The 24,749-nt window shown below is 51.1% G+C and overlaps 1 protein-coding gene across 1 annotated transcript; it reads right to left on the minus strand.

Annotated features, from left to right (window-relative positions):
- Nucleotides 1-357: 357 nt before the first annotated feature.
- Nucleotides 358-23,712, minus strand: dmrt99B (doublesex-Mab related 99B). The gene is made up of 6 exons (XM_011143814.2): nt 22,715-23,712; nt 19,836-20,187; nt 4,854-4,976; nt 3,919-4,193; nt 2,390-2,690; nt 358-1,836 (listed from the first exon to the last, which is right to left on the minus strand). Exons 1-6 carry the CDS (start codon nt 22,982-22,984, stop codon nt 1,511-1,513), a joined length of 1,647 nt encoding a protein of 548 aa, XP_011142116.2. The 5' UTR covers nt 22,985-23,712; the 3' UTR covers nt 358-1,510.
- Between the last annotated feature and the right edge of the window lie 1,037 nt (nt 23,713-24,749).

The raw sequence follows: 24,749 nt of genomic DNA on the forward strand, positions 1-24,749 counted from the left end.
ATTGGATGTATCTTCGTTCTATACATTCTTTTTCGAGTAACATGTCATGGTAACTACGTAGAGAACGATGCTTCCGGTCGCTAGCGGCCCAAAAATCTAGATATCTTGCAGGCGTTATACTTACAGGCAAACACTTATGTGTATATTTACGCGCGTTTCCAAACACGTTTAACATATTTCCGGTTTCGAAGTCTCAGATTAATGCAAGGTAATTAGCTAAAACAGCGGATGTATTTACACAGACTCACCTCACCCTCCCTCTCTCCGTGTCCTCTGATATTACTCTTCGTCTCGGGAGACCTACACATACACACACACACACACACACACACACACACACACACACACACACACATATCTGTCTATGATAAGTCTTTATCTACACATGTATAAAGTATACTGCGATGAGATGAATCAGCAGCCTGAACTGAATTTTTCTCGTCATCCGTTGGCACTCCTCTTCTTCTTTTTCTTCTTCCACTTCCCCTCTCGATCTTTTCGATGATGCCGACTCGATCCCAGCGCTCCTCCGCTCGTCCTCTCCCTTATCACCGATGCGCTTCGATGTTGCACAGCATACGCAACGTGCCAACTGCGTAGGATACTAAAGTGGATTGTCAGACACCCCTGTCGACTGTCTTCGACATCTCGGCGCGAACACCTCCCGAGCGTTCGCGGCTTCTTCCCTTCGAGACAACGGCTCGTTTATTGTCTTCATTCTGGAACAGCCTCGTTGCGACGTCGTCGTGTTCGGCGATGCGTACCGGCCGCAGGCGTGTCGGTGACACGAGCAGACCCAACACCGCGTCGGGGTCTCTCTTTGAGACGATATAAACTTCATGGATCTCCTGGAAGTGGTGGCTGGTTTCTTCCTTCAAACGGAACCTTTCCGTCATATATCTTGGCGCTTGCAATGTTACGTCTCACAGAGTTATGTCCTCTATCCCTTCTTCGTTCTTACGTTCCTCGCTCTCTCTTCTTCTCCTTTTTTCATTACGCTCTTCCGTCGGTAGAACGCAACGTTCAACGACAACCCGCCGGTAGAGATCCATTCATCACGCTACTCTGCGCATTCAGAGCTTACGAGCGAGCTTATTACTCGGGAGACTCAAACTCGTTTACCGGGAAGGTACGATCGGCTGATAATCGATCAGCCAGCAGCTGATCCCAACTTGGTCGCAACTAGTTTCTCGACAGACGCCGTTGATCCCACCGTCGCGCGATCTCAAGCGTCTCCGCGTTGTCGAGCACCTCACCCTCTTCGAGAACGATCTCCCTTCTCGCTCAGCTCGGGCAAGACACGGATCGAACGATCGCGTCGTTGTTTCGGGAACAATTTCCGGCCGAGCTACACACATCGAGGCGTCGCGAGAGCGAGCGATTCCTCGTCGCGTTGTCGTCGTCGTTGTCGTCATCGTCATCGTCGTCGTCGTCGTCGTCGTCGTCGTCGTCGTGGCCCGTTAGGACGCTACTGAAGGTACGACCAGGCGGCGTGGTGACCTGGGTCAGGTCACTCGGAGTAGCTGGTCTTGTCGCTGGCGTCGTCGGGGCTGGTCTCCCGGTAGGCGTCGCCGGTGCCGTTGGCGTGCAGGCTCTGGCTCGGCGGCTTGATGACCGTGGGCAGGTAGCCGGTGCCGGTGTACGGCGCCGCCAAGAAGCGGTGCCGCGTAGACGGTATCGGGGTGGTGCAGTACGCGGCGCGGCTCGCGTACGCCGCCGAGACGGACGCGGACGCCGCGGCGGCCGACGCCAGGGCGCCCGCCAACGGCGAGAACGCCGACTTCGGCTGCAGACTGTCCTCGCAGACCAGCACCTCCATGGCGGACACCACGTCGCCTGCGACACACGGGCAAATTCTCTCGGTCTTTTTCCGCTTTTGTCTCTCTCGTCCTTCCGGCCGAGCGAGCTTCGGGAGCATCGGAAGGGACGATAACGCCGAGAGAGCGTAAGAAGCAAATCATAAGGAACACTGCAAGTTCTCGAGTAAACGTTAAGCAACCTAGAAGACAATCACCGACAGTCGCGTAAACGCGTGAAGTTTTCTCAGAGCGACAGAGCGAAGCCATCTTTGACTTGTCGCATACGCGACTTTTTGAGTAACTAATCTCCTAATGACGAGAAATAAACGTTCCAAGTGTACAGATCAAATAAAAGTGTCCTTCCTCGTTGTTTATGTGTACTTAAACTTCAAGTCGCGAGCAGCGGAAGCTTCTTTCGGAACTTTGAGAATTTCCAATCAAACGGCACATCTTCCACGGAGAAGTGCTCTCACGCTAAGTCCGGTTGTATTAATCGCACACATGTAATCAAATGAAAGAAAATCCCTCGAACTTTTGGGCTCGAGTGTCGGGCGAGCCAACAGAACGGAAGGGAATAAACGAAAGCCTACCTTTGCAACGATGGAGGAGAGCCTCGACGTCGGCGCGACGTCTTCCGGGGAACACGCGCAGCAGAACGTCCACCGGCGAGCGTTGCTGCTGCTGTTGCTGCTGCTGCTGTTGCTGCTGCAGCTGCTGCAGCCCGCAGGTCTGCTGAATGTTCTGCATCTGCATCTGCATTTGAATCTCTCGCGGCTCCGGTATGTGATGATGGTGCTGGTGCTGATACAACGCCGGCGAGCAGTACAGCGAGCTCGCCGTCGGCCCGTAGAGAGGTGCATACGGCGGAAAATGCACCGCCGTCGCCGCGGCCTGCAACCGAGCGAGTGTCTCGTTTAAGAATGTTCGGCCAGTGCCTATCCATCATCCCGCACCTTCTCGAGTAAAGATGACAGGTGGTCGAGGAAACAGGTAAAATGTCGATGTGCGTTTTCAGACCCGCGCTTGTAAATATAACGTCGCGTGCGATTTACCTGAGCAACTCGAATTTGAAAGCAAAACTCTGGAGTCTGAGCGTGAGTCACTCAAGTCACAGGTTTCAAATTGGTAATTTTGGTAATCACCAATAGCACGAGCCTACCCGAGTAGAAGAATTAATAGAGCTTTGGTAGGAGCCTGATTATTTTTTCCCTGACATTAATCGGGTCCTACAGTAAGGATAGAAAGACAACGACCCTACAAGATATATAACAAACGGTTTAACGGCTCCTTATAAAGCAATATTATGAGAGACTTATAAGGCAATATCAACAGAGCCTCATAACGCAGTATTAATAGGGCCGTATAAGGCAATATTTTTATTATCGCCTGAGTAAAAATATTTATTCTTTTCATTCCAAGAAATTTACACTGTAATTTCTTTATTGCTTTATATAACCTCGTTAGTATACAACAAGATTTTTTTATTTTAAAAATATAGCATACTTTACAATAAAATTTAGCATTCTTCAGAGATAAAAATCCTCCTACTGTTTTTATTAAAGTTTGCTGCATTTCAAAACGAAGGCAATACTAGAAAAATCTTTGGAAGAGACTAATGAATATGGATAAACGAATAAAACTAATAAAATTTGTTTTTAATTGCGGTATAATTAAAAAATCTTTAAAAGAACCAGATAGAGAGAGAGAGGGGGGGGGAGTACCTACTAAAACAATACCAAACTATGACAATTTTATTACACGTTTCAGATCTTATTGGTAGCTTTTCCTATCAATTTTGTCTTATTTTGTAAAATGTAAGGCATCCCTAAAAGATTCATCTCAGGACCTGATGCGGTAGTAACGAGGCATTCCTTTTTAGGCAGTAACGAGGCATCCTATTTTCAGCCTTATCGGGATCTTATGCTTTATGAGCCCTAATAATTTTTGCTCATGTAACTATCCTTCCCGATGCATCATGACACGCGTCGATGTACAATTTTCGGAATTATTTCAGAATTATTCGGAACGAGACGCGCGAATCGACCCGTCAACGTCGCGAACGACGGCGTCGACGTTCTACCTCCCTCCCCGTCATAAGATCGAAACTTGCAGGACTCACAGCTAGCGAGGGTAGCGGGGGACTAGGTCTAGGCTGTACCAGATCCACCGGTTGCAGAGTCTGCTGCGTCTGCAGCGGGCTTCCGCTCTTGCGTAGACTGAGGTTCTCCGGCGCCGGGGTGTCCTCCCTCTGCGGCGTCAGGGCAGGGGTTAGCGGCGGCGTATGCGTCGGGCTCTGCGAGCCCGGCTCGGGGCTGCCTTCTTCGGAGTCGTTGAGGCTGCTGGTGCGTTTCCTCGCCGCCTCGGACTCCGGTATACCCGACGACGTCGACACCACTGTAAGAAGACAATTTCGACCGTTTCGTTACTTGGCAGAGGCACTTTGCACGGAGAGACTTCACGGCTTAGCTCGTGACCGGAGAGAGAGAGAGAGAGGGGGGGGAGGGGGAGAAGAGAAGGGCAGAGTTACGTTGCTGGTTAGGGGAACTAGGCAGGCGGTTGTAACGAGGGATAATTGAAGCACTGACGTTAATTGCTGCCCTTGGCGCACGTTAAGTGTAACTAAGGGTTGTTATTGTATTTTTATCCCCGCCACCTGGACTTGCTTTCATGAACAATCTAGAAGTCGATTGAGATATTTGAAGTGTTCCTCTTTAAAAGTTGGTTGCGACTCTCAATCCTCACGAGAGAAAAAGATATTTAATGAAAATCGTTTAATTATAAATTGTTTTTCTGGAGCTGTAATAACAAACATTAATAAGTAATAAGCACAGGTACGGAGGAAGAAATGCCGGAGGAAGAAATTTTAACGTTGATGAAAGTTAGAAAACATTAGATTTTGTATTACGTTTAAGTGTACTTTTTTTTCGTTCGAACTTCATACCTCTCCCTCCCCTCGCCCCCTATTTCTTTCTCTACGATATACTACATATTATATATTAAACGTTGGAAAGAAATACAGATATAATAAGCAGACAATATTTATAATGGTCGTACCGAGTGAACGGTCGGCTCGCAATTCGCCGCCGGAGTCGGAATCGCGGTCGTCCTCGTTACCAGTATCGCTGGTCGACAGGATCGTTGCCGTCGTGCTTTCAGAAATCCTGGATCGCTTTGATCCTGAAACAGAACGCACAGAACTTCCGTTAGAGGGATACGGATACGTGAGTGATCACGAAGAAATCGCGGTTTCGTTTCCCATACGAAAATTCAACGAGAGCGACGGAAAATGCGACCCGCGGTCGCATTTTCCGTCGCTCTCGTGATATTTCGCAAACCAGGGCAAACGACGAGCGAACGATCACACCACGAAAATCTATTCACGAAATCGGGACGTCAATCTCCGTTGAATGAACTATGGCCGAGTAAAAAGTTACGAGAGGATCTTCCGGACTGTTGCGAGCGCGTTGAAATCCCATCCCGCGAGTGTTCGGTATTATTAGCCGATGATGGGAAAAAGTCAAAGGGAAGGGGGGCTGGCGATTCATACATCGTGATCTTACTCTCCCTCTCTCGAGAATCGCGCTGTACCATTCCGAGGTTGTTAGAAATAATTGCGCGAGGTCACGCTTATACGTGCAAACGCACACACTCACGCGAAGGTACAGGCATCTCGGGCGATACTGAAAGTAATACCCGAGGCTCCTTCTCTCTCTCTCTCTCTCTCTCTCTTCCTCTCTTTCTGGAGGGTGCTGTTATAGCACGCGTGGGCGTGTATGCACGTGCACGACCATTGAGCCATCGGCAATGCGTGAAAGAATCCCGCGTGGAGCGATCGGCGGTTGCGCGCTTAGGCGGTGGAGGTCTGACCGCTCGTTAAAAAGTTTAACCGTCCGTTTATTAGCAAAGGGAGAGAAATAAAGAGAGAGGGCGAGAGAGAGAGAGAGAGAGAGAGGATTGATAGGTCGGGGAAATGTAGCCACGAAGCGTGCGGTTTCCGTTTTCACCCTCTCCCTTCACCCGCCGCCCTGCCATAATCAACTCACCCTCTCGTACGTGTATGAAAGCGGCCACCCCGCTCTCCGTCGCGCGTGCGAGCCGCCTGTTTAAGCACGACGGTCTTTAACGTGCGCTTAAAGCGCGCTTTTTCTTCGATGCACGTCCCTCGACGGTCACGCGAATCGTTTCGAGTAGTGCGCGATGATTTATCGATCACTCGGTGATATTTTATTTCACCTTCTCTGTGTACCTTCGCGTGTGTTCTCAAGTTCCTTTATTATTATTATTTTTTATATTTATCAAATCGCGGGGGTCGATATATCGAAAGGAACCGAAGAAAACGAATGTCGATCAAGTCTCTCGACGTCTCGTCACGTGCGGAACGCGCAACGGCCGACACAGTCGCGATTGATTCGCCGATCAATTATTCAGCGGCACGCTGAATAAAAATGTTCGAACGTGTCCGGTCGGGACGCGCCGGCAGGGTGGAATTCCGCAGCGCGGGATGTACAGCTATCTCCGTCCCGCGGCGCGGCATCTGGATAATAACATTAATAATTGACATCCGGCCGACGTCAAAGGAAAGGAATGCAATATCGAGAGCCGGTGTTAATGTAGCTGCTGGGCGTCCCCGGAGGATTCTCCTCTCTCTCTTTCTCTTTCTCTCTCTCTCTCTCTCTCTCTCTCTCTCTCTCTCTCTCTCAGCCCTCGACGCGCTACGTCGCTCACAGCACTCGCATGTTTTTGTGTAAGTGTTGCACACACATTCACACACACACACACACACACCGTATCATTCCGGGCTCCGTAGGAATCGCCGGTAGATATTACCGGCGTGGGCCGTTATTAAAATATCATTCTCCCTCTCTCTCTCTCTCTCCCCCCCCTCCCTTTCCCTCCGTCTTCCTTGCTCTCTCTTTCTCTCTGCCTCTCTTTTTCTCTCCTTTGCGGACACGATCCCTCCGGTATCAACCCCTCCGGGCTGGTTCTCGTCAACGCTCGCGCTCGCGCTCGCGCGACGTTGAAATTCATATCCCTATGTAACCTTCATAAAGTCCCGTGCGCAGCGGTATAACGAAGTGCATATTTGCCGGGTCCTTGAGGGTGTCGAGAGTTAGCCGCGCTGCAATTTTCAAATGCACACAGGGTGTCCTGGCCGCACGAAGCATGCTCGAGTAACACTGTTGCAATGTCCCGTCGCGGTCCGGCCGCGATGACTCGGAAGTCGCGGCCGGGAAAGAGAGAGAGAGAGAGAGAGAGAGAGAGAGAGAGAGAGAGAGAGAGAGAGAGAGAGAGAGAGAGAGAGAGAGAGAGAGAGATTAATCTCGGTGATTTGCGAAGTACGAATCTTCAAGTGCAGTGCATAGAATCGCGGTGCTCATGGCGACTCGGTGTTGGATTTTATTTCACCGAGCAGATCGCTCGGTGCGGTTTTTCAGATGAAAAATGACGTCTGGGTTTCATGCGAGTTTCAACTCGAGGCGAAATCGAGAGAATCAATTACGGGAAGATCATTAACATTGCCACTACCAACGACGGTGGAGCGGTGAAAGCGACAAGTTCTTGAGAAAATGCGTTACGCAAGAGCAAAAATATTTATCCCCTGCAGTTTCATACTCAACGTTCATCGGAAACACAAGATGCATCGTTATATGAATTTGGGGAAATTTTTGCAAGAAATTACAAACTGGCTCACTTGTTATCATTCGACGCTTCTAACGTTCACCCAAAAGACGACGATGAAATTTGTATTGTTTATTGACGGTGTACCTCCGCCGAACCTCCGGCGTACGCGCGCGCTCCAGCAGTTTGAAGAATAATGTGATTTCCAAGCTCGACGCAAGTGACCGCGCCATCGAGAAAACGCCGGTCCCGTAATCAATGGCGGAAAAGGTGAGAGAAAAACGAGACCACTGTGGAACGTCGCGCCCTTTGGGCGAGGCGTAGCGACGCTAGGCACAATAGGGAGAACACAGTATCGCGAACAGGAATCTTTTCCTCCCCTCTTCCGCCTCCCCGCCGCCCCTCTTCCCTTCTGCGCCGAGCAGTGGTCGTCTTGTATTTCGAGAAGGGTGCGTGTGCAATTTATTGTAATCTCTCTTGTCGGGCACACACGAACGCAAGATCTAACTTCTCTCGGGTGTCTCCCGATGCGGGGCAACCGTGTATTTTGAGACGCGCGCGCTTCGGGGAAGTTAATAAAACTCGTTGCGCTCGAGAGAGGAGAGCAGCAGCGACGGCAATGGCGAGGCGAGGTACACGCGGCGGATATATGTACTCATCCGCGACGCGACTCGGTGCAGAGAGAAACGTCAACTTAAACCAAATAAACCGAGCGCGACGGACGGACGCACGTTGGTAAACGAGCGGGTTGAGTAATGTCATTAGGCGATTCAACCTTTCGACCGAACGACGCTATTAATTCCCTCGTGCTTGCCTCTTCGGAGACGGTCGTTGTCGGTGGACGACGAGTTGCAATAGTGTTTCTTCTCGATGAGTGTCGCAACGCGCACGTCTCCAACAGGGATTTTTGACTTTCTTTTTCTATCGCTTCCAGAAGATAAACTCTCTTGTCGAATACTAGACATCCGTTCCGAAGTTCATCGGGGCGAGAATGTTGCAATCTTTTCTCCACCGACTCTACGCATTTATTGTTTCATGCGGGAGCTAAGATATTTTGTCAAAAGAGGGTCGCAATATATCCGGAAGATATGTGCCTAACTTGTAAATTATTGAATTCCCAGCTATTAAATTTACTGACAGATTATATCAAAAGTGTACGATTATTTAAGAAAAAAAAAGAAAAAAAAAGAAACTAATCGAGACTAATAAAATCAGCGGTGAGAGTAGCCAGAACGGTTTGAACGGCGACGCGCGCGGGTCGATCTTGTCAAGTTTCAATTTCAACCCCGTCGGTGTCTCGCGTATCGCAGATCTGAGGATCCCCTTTACAACATACGACACCGAGGTCTGAGCCGGCGATAAGCTACTCTCCTATGAGCACGGTCACGTCATTCGAACGGCGATCGTAGCCGTCAGGAACACTCACCCCCGGCAGGCCGCGCATTCTTACGGCGTAACGCCGATCGACGCTGGCGGTGGTGGTGGCGATTAATTAGAGACACGTACGGCGGCGATGTTGTGCGTACGTAGGTCTACAAGAGAACGAGAGAGAGAAGGAGAGAGAGAGAGAGAGAGAGAGAGAGAGAGAGAGAGAGAGAGAGAGAGAGAGAGAGAGAGAGAGAAAGAGAGTCGCACACGCCGGGACCTCTCTCCTCACTTGACCGATCATGACAAGACGCACTCGAAGCAGATACACGCGCGCGCAATCCGACGGCGGGTGTTGTTGTAGGTCTACGCCCTAACCTGCGGCGGCGTGGCGTATCAGCGCGCACGGTGGAGACAGACGCGGACAATGGAATCATGCGAGGACAATACCGAATAATTTAGAATGGCACATAGATATCGGGAGGCTCCGGCCTACGGCGGTGGCGCATAATAGAGAATAGGAGTAATAGGACACAGCCCGCGGGGCAACTGTGGAGGACACGAAACATCCCTATAAATTAGGCTTAGGCGAAACGAGCCTAACCGTGCGCTCGCGCTCGCTCGCTCGCTCGCGACGTTCCTCTCGATACAAGCCCCTTCTCGCCCCTTACCGCCTCTTATCGTCTAAGAGAGAGGCAGGGTGAGGAGACGACTTAAGATCCGGAGGGGATACTTTCGCGTAGTCACTCGAACGTCTCGAGGCGCTGGAGCTTAGCCCGCGGAACAAGTTCGCACTTTGTGATTATTTTGTTACTTGATAATCGCAGCGTAAGATTTCTTTTCTAGATTCCTTTGAGCGGAGTTCCTTTGATTCGAGTAATCGCGACAGTTGGCGACAGCGGTTGCGGCTGGAACTCCCGGAGACAGTTTTGGGGCCTTTTTTCTGCATTTGTGGGAGACTTGAGAAACACTTTCGCGAGCGAAAAAGAATATCCCCGGACGAGACAATGTTTTATGTGTATTTTCAGTAACGTCGTCGGAACAGCTCCGCGTTAATCCACGCAGCGTCGCGAATTTCGAGCCCGCCAGTTCCGGGCTCTGATATTACGCGCGGGAGATGGTGGCGATGAATTATCATTTCCTATTGTTCGTGCGATCGTAAAGTAACTGAAGTGTGTACGGAACTCTGAAACGCTTTCTCTTTCTTTGGCCGCGCATGCGATTGATAAACGGCCTTTGTACATGATGTTAATTTCGTCGAGTCTGTTAAATTACGGCTGGAAGTAATTTACGCCGAAACTTTCCCCGCACCGTAAATTGAAATTCTCCGCTTTCACGATCCGCCGATTTAATACTTATCGAGAGACCGGTGTGCTCTTTCTCTCTCTCTCTCTCTCTCTCCCTTTCTTCGTCCTCTTTCTCTTTCTTTCTCCCTGCGACGAAATTTTCGACGTTTCATACATCTACGTCAGAATATACCTGGCGGAAAGTCTGATCGAGGAGTGAATCGAGCTGAAATTTAGACGTTTGCATTTAAAAAATTCTATAATATACCAGAACAAACTTTCAGGTAAACAGATACTATAATTTTTATCAGTAATATATCAGTAATATTTCATTTCAAGTGCTGAAAGTATTGCTGACGAAAATACTCCTGGCCTGCGTTTCAACAAAAGTTCGACACGATTGCACCAGAACCGAATGTTCGGAGCAATAATAAATAGCAGCACTGTAAATTGAAAGCAAATCTATTCTATTCCATTTGTTTAGATATTTCGCACGTGTGAAATACCTAACGAAAATGAACAAGAGGACGGAATACGAACCGCGAACGAGTATCCCGAGAATCGATGAAACGATCGTGTCTCGACGCGAGATGATCGCGCGGCGTCAATTAGTTCCACGAGTCGAAAGGGAGGAAGGCGCGGCGCACCAGCCATGACAGAGAAAATCGCACGGCCGTTAAAACACCCCGATATACGCGCGCTGCAGCAACAGCGATTGCTGCTGCGGCGGCGGCGACGGCGACGGCGGCGGCGGCGGCAGCCGCAGCAGCAGCAGCAACGGCGGCTTCAAGCTCAAGCCGATGTGTGTGGTTCTCGAGCCCGGAAACGGGATCTGAGCAGCGAGAAAAGACTCTCATTATTACGTATCGATACGCCCGGAAAATAGCAGCAGCGCCCGATCTGCCGCGCAGAAATGACGCAGTCGATTCGAGTGTCGGCGCGAGAGCTCGAAGAAAAGGCAAGTTCCTTATCGCGGGCACGAGAAGAGCGAGAGAGAGAGAGAGCGAGAGAGAGAGAGAGAGAGAGAGAGAGAGAGAGAGTGTATGTGAGGGAGGGAGGGAGAGGAAGAGAGTGTGTGTGAGGTACATATGTGTATGCCAGAGAAAGAGAGGGAAAACAGGAACGAGGCGAGAGAGAGGAAGGGTCCTTCAGCCAGCAGCGACAGCAACAGCGAGCAACAGCCCGATCAGTCATTAAATCGTCGCGATTCCCTTTTATTTCCAGACTTCCGCCGTGTGCGTCGGTGTTTGCGGGTGTGTGTGCGTGCGTATGTACAAATGTACGTATGTGTGTGTGTGTGTGTGTGTATGTGTGTATATCTGCACGCGTGTGTGTGCGCGTGGGAGCACCGCTTTACAACGTCCATGTGTTTTCGCTGTGTGTCGCGGTGAAAGGGGTGAATACAGCCGCGGGGTGGTTCTGTGTACACCCCGGGGTGTATGATGGATAGGGTGTGAGAGAGGTTCGGGGGAAAGAGAGCAAGAGAGAACGAGAAAGGGTAGGTGAAAGGGTAGGGGTACGGGGGAGGGGGCAAGGGGAGGGAGAAAGAGCGACGAAGAGAGAAAGAAAGAAAGAAAAGAGCCGGGGCGAAGGAGAGAGGAGGAACGTTGGAGAGCGATCGGGCGTAACGTTTTTAATTGTTTCGCGCCCAGCCGCCTTTTGTTTTGGCGTTTATGCCTCGTAAACGTTTGCCAAGCTCCGCTTACCGACGCGACGCTGCCAGGCAGCCTTCCCTTGGCCGACCGAGGGGGGAGGGGTTTCGCGATTCGCCCTTCCTTCCCATCCTGTCGCTTCCACAATCCCCCGCCGGGGGTTCCTTCGAGAGCTCGTCCTTCCGCGCCGCGTCTCGCTTCTTTTTCCCCGAGGAATATAACGTGATCGTTAGTTTTTTCCGTCCCTACTCTCTGGTCGCGCCGTGCCGTGCCAGTCCTCTCTCTCTCTCTCTCTCTCTCTCTCTCTCTCTCTACAGTGATGGCTTTTACGCTTGGCTGGATGCTCGCCAATGCGTTACCAGTTCGCCAGGCCGGGCCGCCATGTTGTCGCGTGTCGGGAAAGAGATTTGTTCGCGATCGACGACTCCCTTCCGTCATTTTCACGTTACGCGATCAGTATCGCCGTTTTCCACGTTGACCACGTTGACGCCGATGGAGCCTCCCGCCGACATTGTCGGCTAATCGGCTAATTGGTACCTGAATTATGGACTGCTGTAAAAAGTTGCGGGTACTTGGAAATTCGGGGAATATAATCAAAAAGAAAAATTTTTCTCAGAGAAAATGAAGTAAATTTTCCATCCTTCCGGTCGAAAGGAGATAATGAGATCGAATGAGATAAAATCGATAATCAATGGAAGAGCATTTTTCGGCGAGCAGTTTTACTCTATCGTCATACAACGATTGCACGACGAAATCGTATCTTTGCGTAACTGATTGCAGAGTCGTGCAACTTGAAGTTAAGTTGAAAGCGGCCATTTGATCTCAGCGCAACGAGATACAACGTGTAACAGACGTTTAGCGCTAAAAGTGAATTAGTTGCGTCAAGGAAAATCTCTCGATGGGAAGGATCCTCTCTCCGCGTCAATCGAAGATAGGATTCCGCTGTTCCCCGCTATTTAATTAAGTCGATCGGACGGAACGGTTTTCTTTTATACTCGAAAGTAACAGAAGCCTCGACCGTCTGATAAAGTGTCTGATTTCCATCGTTTTTTCTCTCGTAAGAAAGAGAGAGGGCCAATACGGGGCTTCCGAAGATCATTTCAACTGGTCTTCGTCGAGACTAGGTGGCATCCAATCAGACGTAAATACAAGAACATCTTGAAAATTCTGCCGAACTTTGCCGGTAAATCAAGACGAGAGGAAGACAAGGGGAATCGAATATATGCGTGCGCAGAGAAATGTAGCTGTTTGTTTGAATAAGGAAGCGTCGAATAACTCTTACCTTCGCAATCAATCGAACTGCTATCGGTTCCGATATTCGCGCGGGGACGTGACGTTTGATACAAAAGCAAACTCGCAAGGATCGTATTTTATCACGTATCGAAGACTACGCGCTCTTCGTCATTGTATAGAAATATCCATACGCGACGTAGCGGATATGCGAGCGTGTGTGTGTGTGTGCGCGTGCGATAAGTAACATTCTTATTACATCACATATTAACGCAGAAATACGTGGTCAGCTCATACGTGACAAAATGTGATATTTTCCACGCAGTGGGATACGATTCGCGTGTCGCAGCACTTTTGCGCCGGACACCATCTCCGTACATGTGACCCGCTGCGAAAACATTAGGTTTTACAGAAGGCTTTTACAGAAAAAGAAACTGAAGAGACATTCCAAGATAAAGTACAAAGCACATTAGCAAATGTTAGAAACATTTCGAAAGTATTTAAAAAATATTTTAAAAAGTGTCGAGAGAGGAGATTCTTCTTGCGTTGCGAAAACGTCAGGTTGCTTTTACAGAAAAAGAAACTGAAGAGACATTCAAAGGTAAAGTATAAAGAACATCAGCAAATGTTGGGAACATTTCAAAAGTATTGAAAAGATATTAAACAAATGAGTTGAGAGGAGATTCTTCTTCCGACAGAAACCAGCGCTTTTCCTGCTATCGTCGCACAATGGCACGACGAAAATATCGCGCAACTTCTGCCGCAAACGTTTCCCGTCTCTCGTCTATCCTTTTCTCGCAGATCGAGGCTCAGATCTGAGGTTCAACCGTGAGGACAAACGATGTTGAATATATCCGTAATATCCACAACTCGAGAGTCGCTGCTAGAGTCGCCGCGATTTTTAAATATTTTCGTACAGCGCAGCCAACGACTTGGCGTCGTAAGACGTCCACTCTTGATCTCGTGCTTCGCATTCACGTTCGCCAAGTTGCCGGCATGAAATCACGTTCGAGATGGTATTTAGCGACATTCCCGAGGATCTCGTAGCGATCAACAGAGATCGTGCCAAGGCTCATATGTACCGCCTGCGGCGGTCCTAGGGCGAATCCGTGAAGAGAGAGAGAGAGAGAGAGAGAGAGAGAGAGAGAGAGAGAAACGTGTATAGCCAGAACGCTGGCAGAAGTTTTGTTCAAACACTCTCAGGAGACGCGCTCCTTCGTCGTCGTCGTCGTCGTCGTCGTCGTCGTCGTCGTCGGCGGCGGCGGCGGCGGCGACGGCGACGACGGAGTTGCACGTGTACATGCATTCGACCCCGCGCGGAGCGAGTACACCTATGCAAATAGGTAAGGTCGGGCTCGGCCTTACCTATCTGTCCGCGTTTGTATTCCCCGAAGTCCCGCTGACTCTTTGCAAACAATGTTGCCAGGCACGTCGTGAGAGCATTAGGTAGCCGTGCCAAGCGTGCCGATCTCCTGCCTTATCCGGCTTCGAATTTCATTACTCAAATCGCGCGTGTTTACCATGCCGAGTCCTTGCGCGATCGCGAGCCGATATAACGGGTGATCGATTAACGAGGACATCGGGGCTATCCCGTCGTTGAATCTCAGCCCCGATGCGCTCTGACGAGTCGTCCAGTCGAGGGTGATCGCTGCTCCTCGTAAGCACGAGCTCGTTGATGTCGATTCATGAAAGATTTCTCCTTCCCTCGACGTATCAGATCGGGTGCTGATTAAATTAAATTATATCACGCGATAATCTCGAGATGTACGACACGACGAAGAGCGACGAAGAATCTACCGCCTATTTATTATTCTTTAATTTAATTTACGATCCGACGGTCACTTTGTCGTACTTTCACGGTAGAAAAGTTTGGAGCGTGCAGAAGCGGGATTTCTCAGCCAAGCAAATGGCCACCCATTTGCAGATCGCGACGCGCGATTCAACTTGGCGACATATAGCGCGTAAAAAGCGAGGTGAACTTTCGACATCTGACGAAAATCCGCCGCACCATCGGCGGAATCTGTTCTTGCTCCTGTCGCTTGCTTCGCGTAGAAGACACGCCGGCTGAGTCCTCACGAGCGAGCGCACGGCGGGTGCAAACCCAAGGGGAGCGTATTACAGCGGGGCGAAATAATTTCCTGGTGTCCTCCGCAGCCACGAAGGAGGAAGAACGGAAGCGAACTGGTCTTTCACAAAGTTTCTTGGACACTCGAAGAAGCTTCTCTCTCTCCTGCCGAGAAACTGCCGGATAATGGTCCCGGTAGACGGAGCGACCAAGTGATCCTTGCGGGATAAAGGGTGTGTCGCACACGTACGTGCAAAAGGCACCCGTCTTGTACGTGTGTGTCTATGTGTGTCTATGTGCGTGTGCATATGCATGTGTGCGTGTATGTGTGCGCATGTATGTGTGTACGTGTGCACCGGCTCCTACAAAGCGTATCCTACGTGCTTGCTCCTCCACGGAGAATTCAGCGGAAAGACCAAATCTCTACATCCTCCTTTTCGACGTAATGACTGCGCCGCGACGTTTCGCCCTTTGCTACGCGAGACCCAGGCTGTGCGCACTTTAATCGCTCCCATAAATGTCGCTTAATATAATTCATACGCGAATTCCGTGACCTTATTGGCGGGCGATCAATTAGTCGCACGGACGACTGATCGTCGGACGTTACTCGCGATCGATATCTCTGAGAAATCGGTTCGTCCGCGCGACAAAGGGATCAGCGATAAATGCGTCGTGATTTCGGACGGTCGAAGAAAAGCGACAGCAAGGTGTTAATTGAAAAACTTTCGAGAGAGACGAGATCAGTGTCGGCGTGGGTGAATGAAGCAAGTCAAAATCGAAAATATTTTTAATATACGTGTGTCCTGTTGTTTGCGATCGAATTAACATATCGATGAAACATCACGGCAATATGCTCTGTCACTCACTCTGAAGAGTCAATTATCAGAGTCAATCGCCGAATGATGAATTTCCCAAGTCGAGCCGACTCGTCTTGGGAAATGCAGCCCGCTCTCGCTCGGAAGCGATTCGACAATTAATGACATTCCGCGAATTTCCGCGATATGGCGCGACGATTCGCCGCGACGCGCGTTCCATCCGAGCGTGGACGATGCTGACGTAGCGAGGGAAGCGGCATAGCGAAAAAATCGCAACTCACCCCCTGCGCCTCGCCTCAGCTCGGACGTCGAAATTTTTCTCCGCACGCTCGCAGAAAGGGATCCCCCTTGCCACTTCTTCGACGGAGTCGCGAGTGTCCGTCCCTAGCATTAAGTATAAAGAGGTGGATATCTCTTTCCCCGTTCGCGATATAATGGGGGCTCGTCGAGTTTCCCTCCGCCACCGAGAGCTCACCCACCCACTTGGCAGGCAACCTCGTGATCTCTCTCTCCCATCTACTCGGAGAAAGAGCGAGCGAGAGAGAGAGAGAGAGAGAGAGAGAGAGAGAGAGAGAGAGAGAGAGAGAGAGAGAGTGAGAGAGACAGAAAGAGAGACGGAGAGAAAGAAAGAGAAAGAGAGAGAGAGAGAGAGAGAGAGAGAGAGAGAGAGAGAGGGTGTACCACCGACCAAGCCAGAATCCCCCGCGGTCGAAGGCACTGGCCCGAGAAATTCAATTACTGCTAAACTTCTCTCGACCGGAGACTCTCCCCCGGCTCGTCTATATACTACTGTAAGCACTCTGTTTCGAAGATCGGCCGGAGAGAGAGACATCTTGGGTCTCTTTCTCTCTCTCTCTCTCTCTCTAGCTATCTCCCTTCGTTCTTCGCAGGTATATGCGCGGTGCACTCGCCACCCGTAATTGAAACCAGGTGCGCCCAAGGAGTTTCTTCGTCGTGACGGACAACGTCATTCGTTTTTCGTAGTTTCTCTTTTTCTTTTCTTTTTTTCATCGGTCTCTACGACACTACAGTCCGTCCTGTCAACGAGTGAAATTTTCGTGAGAAGAGGAGGACTAGGGGGCTTGTGGATCAGTCACGATAATTTCTCGCGTGAGGACGAGACTTCTCGAGGACGGGCATTCGGGGGTGAGGGAGGAAGAACAAACGAGGAAAATTCTGCTAGCTGACGACCCGGAGAGATAATATATGCTGAACGACACTGAAATGCTCATTGAACGGCGCAGAGTGTTATCGGCGACTACGATGCAAATCGAGACTTTCGACCGGTGAGCGCGAATGGTAGTTCTTAATTACTTTTGAATTACTTCGGCAGAAGTTGAAGAACGTCTCCTTCCTCTCGACGTCCTTCTGCTCTGCCTTCGTATCTCCTTTTCTCCTTTTCTTTTTCGTCGGCGACAGAATCCACGTTCCACAGAGAAGCGCGGCAGCACTTTCCCCTCGCGGCAAGAAAATGTTCGCCTGTGATATTCTTTGTCGACACGGTTCGCCCTTTTTTCGCGCGCTTCGAATTCGCCCGGGGGACGATCTTTATCAGACCTGTCCTGCTCCTCTCGCCCCCTTCGTTTCTCTCTCTCTCTCTCTCTCTCTCTCTCTCTCTCTCTCTCTTTCTCTCTCTCTGGTTTTTTCGCTTCTACGTGACATAGACGAACGTACATCGCAGGCAAAAAAGTCCGATTTTTGTAATAAAAATTACAAGCACTGGTAGACAGAAAAAAATATCTTATATCTGCTTCAGCTGCGAAACAATCGTTTCTGCCAGCAAAGTTTTAAAAATGCATGACTTTTGTGTAAAAAACGTCACGTATCGAAATATAACAAAAATTGTATAATGGAACCGAGTAAGATTTTTACCTTCTTCATTTAATCATCGCGGATGGTTTCTGTTTGACATTTTAATTTCCGCTATTTAAACATTTTTGCTCGAATACTTCAACGTGCGCCTCGCAAGCGGGGAGAAAAAACTTTCTCTCCGTCTAATCAACGTGGATTTACTTCTATTCGAGAATTTAATTTTCGCTGCCTCGACATTTTCATTGAGAACTCCAACAAGTGCCCCGCCGCGCACGGAAAAAGCACGCTTCGCCTAAATAACGGTTTTAAAACGCAACGCGTGAGCAGTTATAAATGGATCCGCCTGCGCGCGGGTTTCGTTGCAAGTGTACGGGCTGAGTGGACATGCGTGTAACGAGATGTCACGATGCAGATGGATTTTATTAACCGCAATTATATCCGCGAAGCGCGGTCTCTTTCGGACGTCACCGCCAGAGGTAACAATAAAATGCAACGCGCGCGCGCGCGATAGAAAAATGCTACATAGTAGAGTGGCCGCGCACCGACGGAACCGACAGTCGATTGCAACTGCATTGTTATAAAGTGATGCTCCATCGCAACTGGCGCACCCCCTGTAAAGTGATGCCCGCCGGGAAAAAGCCGATTCTTATGGCTCACATAATTGTCAGCGGACTTTTGCGTCACGCGATCCCCATTACTCGCGTCCCATTTGATTTTTAACGTTACACATCCCGATGATTAAACCCGCTCTTAATCTCATTTACGTTTCTGAGCTTCGAAATCGATCAGGGGATGAATTTTCGAATCTATAATCGAATCACATCTTCGAATCCTCATTTGCGAAAATTCCAATTTACATTTAACAACTGCCTAGCCAAACTAATATCACCGATTTTTCTCCGCGGCGATATGAACTTTATTCTCGATCGAAAAACCGATGTAATGTTCATACAAGCAATAAACGACATCGTTATCCACTATCCGCTACGTTAAATCTGATAAGCAAATATGTAGTGATACCATATCCTGAAATATCAAGGACGGCGAGTCGGCGAGCCCGACATTAACGGTGTTTGTCTGTGGCTAACAAGGAGCGTGCATTGTGCTGTAAAGAAATGGCATCGAAATTTAAAAATGTCCGCCCGTTAACGCACAAAGCTGCGGCAAGGTGCGTTTATCAGAGGAGCGAAAACGCACTTGGGCTTATGCCAGGTCGCGTGTGCACTCCACTTATTCTGTATATATAATATATAGGGTGAGAATGAGTCGTGGCGGAAAAGAAGCCTGCGAAAGGAGAAGAGCGGAAGGGTCGAGGCGTAACGGAGAGAGAATTAAAGGCACCCGCCACTAACGAGAGTACGACTTCTGCTTCGAGTGGCATAATAAGGGCCCGCGAGCCTCGCCATTATTTACTTAACATTATGGCCATAGCGGCCACTTGCCCTACTTAAAGACGTGTACGCACGTTCCTAATGGGCACTCGTCCGCAAGTCATGCGTGTGCCGACACGCACATGCGCGGCCGCTTCGGTCGCGTGCCGCCGTTTATTATACCCTGTATTGCGCTTCTGTTGCTACTCGCCACAGCGCGAAGCTATTTTCTTCGCCGTGTTATGAGCGTAACATTTGTACCGACACGTCGACGGCACGACGACGGAGACTCGTTGAACTCGATCGAGAATGAATTTGAGACGGTGAGAGGACGACCGGAAGACGGCGATCACCCCCGCGAATTGTCGTGAAGAGTCGAGTCCAAGAAAGGCGGAAACGAACGCCTTGTCAGTTAAAACCTGAGGACCTGTTAATCACTTGAACTACCGAGCGATCAAAAATTATCGGCTCCTCTATCAAGTAAGATCCTCTATTTTAAATTGAAATTCAAAAATTGTAAACTGAGATTTATATGCGACAGGCTTCTAATATATTTCTGAGGGACCTTGAAGGAAACTCAAAGAAATGAATAGACGCCTTCGTCTCCTCGTATCTCGTCCTCGCCGGCAGGAATAAGACCGCGTCGTGTTCATCGTCTCGGTGGTACTCGGTGTTACGCAATACCATCGTCGATTTCCCCGAGTCTCGCCGTCGCAACTGCGTCCTCGAGATTCCAAAGGCCGCCGGAAGGCGGCCGGAAGCGGAGCTCACCCCCCGCGATCGGGGTGATCTCGCGAACCCAGCAGTTTGATTGCGACTCACCGGTGATGCCACCGCCGCCGACGATAGCGTCGCCCTTCTCGACCTTGGGCTGCCGATACTCGTCCTGCGTGGACCTCTTCCTCGGCAGGAGGCCGCATTCTGGCTGGTGCTGGAGCTGCGTCTGGATGTGCGCGGCGGCGGCGGCGGCGGCGGCCGCGGCCGCCGCGGGTATCGCGATGCCCGCCGGACTCCCTACGTGCGCCGGGTGCGGGGGCGGGCTACCAGCTGGCGTCGCGCCGGCGGCCGCCGGCAGAACGGGGGCGGTGGTGCAGCTGCCGGTATTGTATTGCAATTGCAGGCCCAACTCGCGCGCCTCGCTCTCCTCCTGGGCCTGCTGCCGTCTGAGCGCGACCTGAAGCAGTTTGTCCGACGCTTGAGAACCGGCCGCCGAGGGGCGGTGAAGCGGAAAAATCAACGTGGAACTCGTTAATTTGTACGCTCGTCGACGGGGGCTGCGGAGGGTGGCAGAAGCGGCTCGTGCTTATTTAACGCGCGTTAACCGCCACCACGCTGATTTTCACCGATTATTTTAGCTATTTAGCGCTATTGCTCGTGTTTCGCTACGCGACGGTAGCTCTCTCCGTTGGGGGCTGACTCAAGGGCGCGGGGGTGGGGGGGGAGGGGGAATTCAACGAGGGGATCTCGCGAAATGGTAAGCGCTCTTCGAGCTCGGAGACATGAGCAGGAGCAAAAGATCTCAACACGTTGGTGTCGGTCTGCTCGGTTAAACGTGTTAATTATGTGATGTGTAGCGAAACGGTAGCGAGATGAAGAAACAAGAGACCAACAACTGGACGGAGTCCACTTCTACGCGAGTAGATCGCGGCGGACGATGTTCATGTTGAAAATTTCAACGTCAAACTTTCACCGATCAGTGGAGACCGGACGATCCAGCGTTCAATCAATTCTCATTTTATGTTTCACGACACACGAAGAACTTATTAATTTCGCGCTAGGTATCCGCTGGCAAGGGGAGGGAGGGTTAACGTGTTAACACATTCCCCCGCGAGTAGCAAAGTAGATTCCGGAGCTTTCCGCGTCGCAAGATCGTGACAATTACGTGTGTATCGCTTAGTTGTTGAGCAGAGCGAGCGAGCGAAGGCTCGTCGAAGGAGGATGTTGAGATTTCCAATGAAATTGAACCGGGCTGGGCATAAGCCGATCATGCCGAGGATGCTCGAAGCGGAATCTCAGGTGTGTGTGTGTGTGTGTGTGTGTGTGTGTATAGTATTACGACCCTGCGAAACGTTACATGAGCCGGTAATTCTACCCGCGATCTGTCGGACACACTAATGCGCCCGCGTCACATCGGCGGAATTGTGTCGGTGACAGCTTTTATTTGCGGATATCGGATATAGATTATCTTGGATAAACACGCGTACGCGTACTACTCGATAATATGTATAATGTGACATCAAACAGGGCGCGATCACGCGAGGGGGACTAAAGGGCAATTTGGGTTACAGTTATAAACTCATATTTCGGAAGAACACGCAATAATGGCGCATAAGTGGCGAGTTAATTAACGATCGGCAGAAATCGCACGCAAAATGAGATCCATTGGACGGAATATTTTACAACGACTGCCGCTGCGAGGGTTATGAGGTTTCGATTAAACAGGCATTTTATCTCGGCTCTATCGCTCGTACGTTTTTTTACGTGATCTACGATATATTCCGATATTTCTTCACACTTTTGCGCGCAGCCATGAATAGACCTCCTCAACGATGAATCACAGTGTCTAGGATCCTGACGATAATCGTCACAAGAAAATCCTCATCACGATCGCTCAAGTCCCACAATCGCGATCACTCTCCTTCTTCGCGCTCCGTCGAAGGAATTTACCAAGCCGACATGGTGCTGGCACGTCGTCCTTGTCAGGCTGAGGTATCGGAGATTGAAAATTGCGGATTAGAGATTAGAACTCGACGAACCGATTAATTCTGATTCTGGTATTCTCATTCGTTTCATCCCGACCGATCGAGTTTCAACCTTCACCCTACAGCTCTCAGTTTCCAATACCCTACAGTCCACTAAACGCTTCATAGACTTTGAAGCATTTTTTTATGCATGCAAACGCGTTCCGGAAGGAAGGAGACAGAATTTCCGATTCCCAGGATCGAATTTGGTGTGTAAAAACTAAAAGCTCTATTGATGTTTCCTTCAACCCCGAATGCATATAGTTCGTTCAGCACAACATGTCCCGAAATCATCATGGGACGTGCCTGGGACGTTCTAGGACACTGTCCAGGCGCTTTCCGAACGCGCTCTAGATGATACTGGGATGCCTTGTGGCCTTTACGTGGGAGATCATAACGTAATTGAGGCAAATATTATCCGTTTGAAACGTTTCAAAGCGTCTAAAGGTAGATCCAGACTTGTGTCGCATCACCGTATCGTATCATGATCGCATATCGTAATCGGCCAAGGATGGACGGGACATTGTATCGTTTTTGCGCATCGTAACCGCGTATCAAAGTGACACGCAGATACGATTCGACTACTTGAAGTCAGCATTTTGTTTTTTTGTTTTCCACCTAGCACGCGTTCGTATCTTTGGTTCCATGTTACCTCCCATAGAGATAATGTCTCTTTCTCAGCAGTTAGCCACTGCTAGCTACATTTTACTTCATTATTTATTGAAGAAGCAAGGAAGGAAGGCATGATGGTGATACGATCTGGAAGTCTGAGCCTGGACCTGGTTTACGGCATCCCGTTCACATTCGGCCGACCATGATACGCAATTACGATACGATGGTGCGACACAAGTCTGGACCCACCGTAACGGGTCCTACCTCTGGACGCGCAAGGAGCAAGAGAGTTTCCCAGCCAACGTGTGTCGCGGCACGTCCGTCAGCTTCCTGGCGACGGCTTCTTACCTGTGCGGCCATGACGCGCTGCCTCTCGGCGATGAGGGTGCACTTGGCACACACGCAGTCCCGCCATCGGCAGTAGCGCTTGTGGCCCTTGAGCGCGGACACGACCCCGTGGTTACGACATCGCGCGCACTTGGGGGTCCGCTGGTACCTCTCGGCACTGGCGCGCAGGAAGAACGCGGCCGGCAGCACATGATGTTGCTGTTGCTGTTGCTGATGCTGCATCAATTGGCCCACGTCGACGCCGAGGCCGACGCCGCGGGGTAGCGACATGCTCGTTCACTGCACGAACGCGCTCGGCGAGCGCTCTCTCGCTGGCGGGGTCGATATCGTTGACGAGGATCAGCAAGCCGAGGCCGTCGGGGCGCATCAGCGTCGTCGGTGGCGACCGCGCGCGTCGATCACCGCGCGTCGCGGCCGATCCGGCCCGGGCGCGGTACCGCGTACTCGGCGACGCTCACCCCCATGCCGGAGGCAGGCATGACGGCGACTCTCTTTCTCTCTCTCTCTCCCTCTCTCTCTCTCTCTCTCTCTCTCTCTCTCTCTCTCTCTCTAGGAAGCTCCGATGTATCAGCACCAACCACCTAGCCGCGGAATCGATAGCCTCTTCTTGGCCTGCTCGACACTGTCGCCGCGCTCGCGTCACGGTTCAGCCGTTCTACCCGACACCCGTGGCATCCTCGTCATCGACACGTCGTCGTTGTAGGTGAAATTCGAGCCTCGCGACCGCCGGCTTCGCGGCACCAACGAAACGCGGCAAGAGATACGCGGGATACGCGGGCCAGCCAAGTAGGTAGTTAGCTAGCTAGCTAATTAGGTAGCTGTACGGAGGTAGATAGGTACTACCCGGTAACCGTACGCGCGCACGCGCCCGCACTTCCGCGAATCCGCACTTCTGCGGCCGCTGCCTGTCACGACGTGGAGAGAACGACACCCGCTCGTTCGGCGGTCGTGGGCCGAAATGCGGAATCGCCCCGCGACATACACTCGCCACCCCTCTCTCTGTCTCTCTCTCTCTCTCTCTCTCTCTCTTTTCGCTCCGCTCCGTCTCTCTCACTCCCGCTCGCTCGCCGGCATTGTCAACAATTGCAGCATCCCGGGTGAGTCGATTCAGGTAGCGCGCGCGGATAGACAGAGAGGCGGTAGCGCGCGCGACGCGGCGGTATCGGCGGTGGCGGCGGCAGCAAAGTGGGAGCTCAAGGGGGCCGTAGTCGGCGGTGGCGGTGGCGGCCGCCGCCGCCGCCGCCGCCGCCGCCGCCGACGGCGGCAGGGCGGAGGACACGAAGAGGGAGAGAAGAAGAGGGAGCGAGTGTGTGACACGATCCGCGGAGGTTCGCGCGCGCAGAGAGGGTAGGGGGTGGTTCGTGGAGGGGAAGGGAAGGATAGGGCAGAAACTAACGGTCCCCTCCACACTCCACACGCGAAATAAAACACTGTGCCACAGTGTTCCACCCCGGGGCCTCGGCCAAACGCGAGGTCGCTCTGTGCTGCAACCACGCCTCCGTCCGCCACCGATTGGCAGGCCTGAGCTGTACCAAACGGAGATGTTAAGAGTTTATATCTGCCGGAGTTGAAAGGGGGACATACCTAGCCGCGTACCCACCTACCATACCTTTACCCACTCTCGCCACGGGGTCGGGGTGTAAGTATGCGTCGTCGGTTGTGTGTATCTTCCGTATAGCGCGCGGTGGCCGATGGTGGTGACGGTGATGGTGATGGTGACGGTGGTAGCAGCGGCAGCGGCGGCGGCGGCGGCGGCGACGCTGGCGGAGGTGGTGCTGGTGCTGGTGGTGGTGAGGAGGCTGATGGTAGTGGTGGGTAGTACCGCCGCGCGCGCTACCGGTGTGACGGTGGTGGTAGCACGGTGGTGGCAACGGACAAACACATTACTCTTTTATTTAAAACCCGTTCCGGCATAAAACACAATGCCGAGCGATGCTCAGACGTTTCTCCACGCTCCGCCTTTTGTTTCGGCCGACTGTTCTTAACCACGCACGCCTTCCTACTCGTCCTCCTGGTCCTCTCTCGAGAAAACGTG

The sequence above is a fragment of the Harpegnathos saltator genome, unplaced genomic scaffold (assembly GCF_003227715.2).
Source record: "Harpegnathos saltator strain DR-91 unplaced genomic scaffold, Hsal_v8.6 scaffold1, whole genome shotgun sequence".
Taxonomy (NCBI): domain Eukaryota; kingdom Metazoa; phylum Arthropoda; class Insecta; order Hymenoptera; family Formicidae; genus Harpegnathos; species Harpegnathos saltator.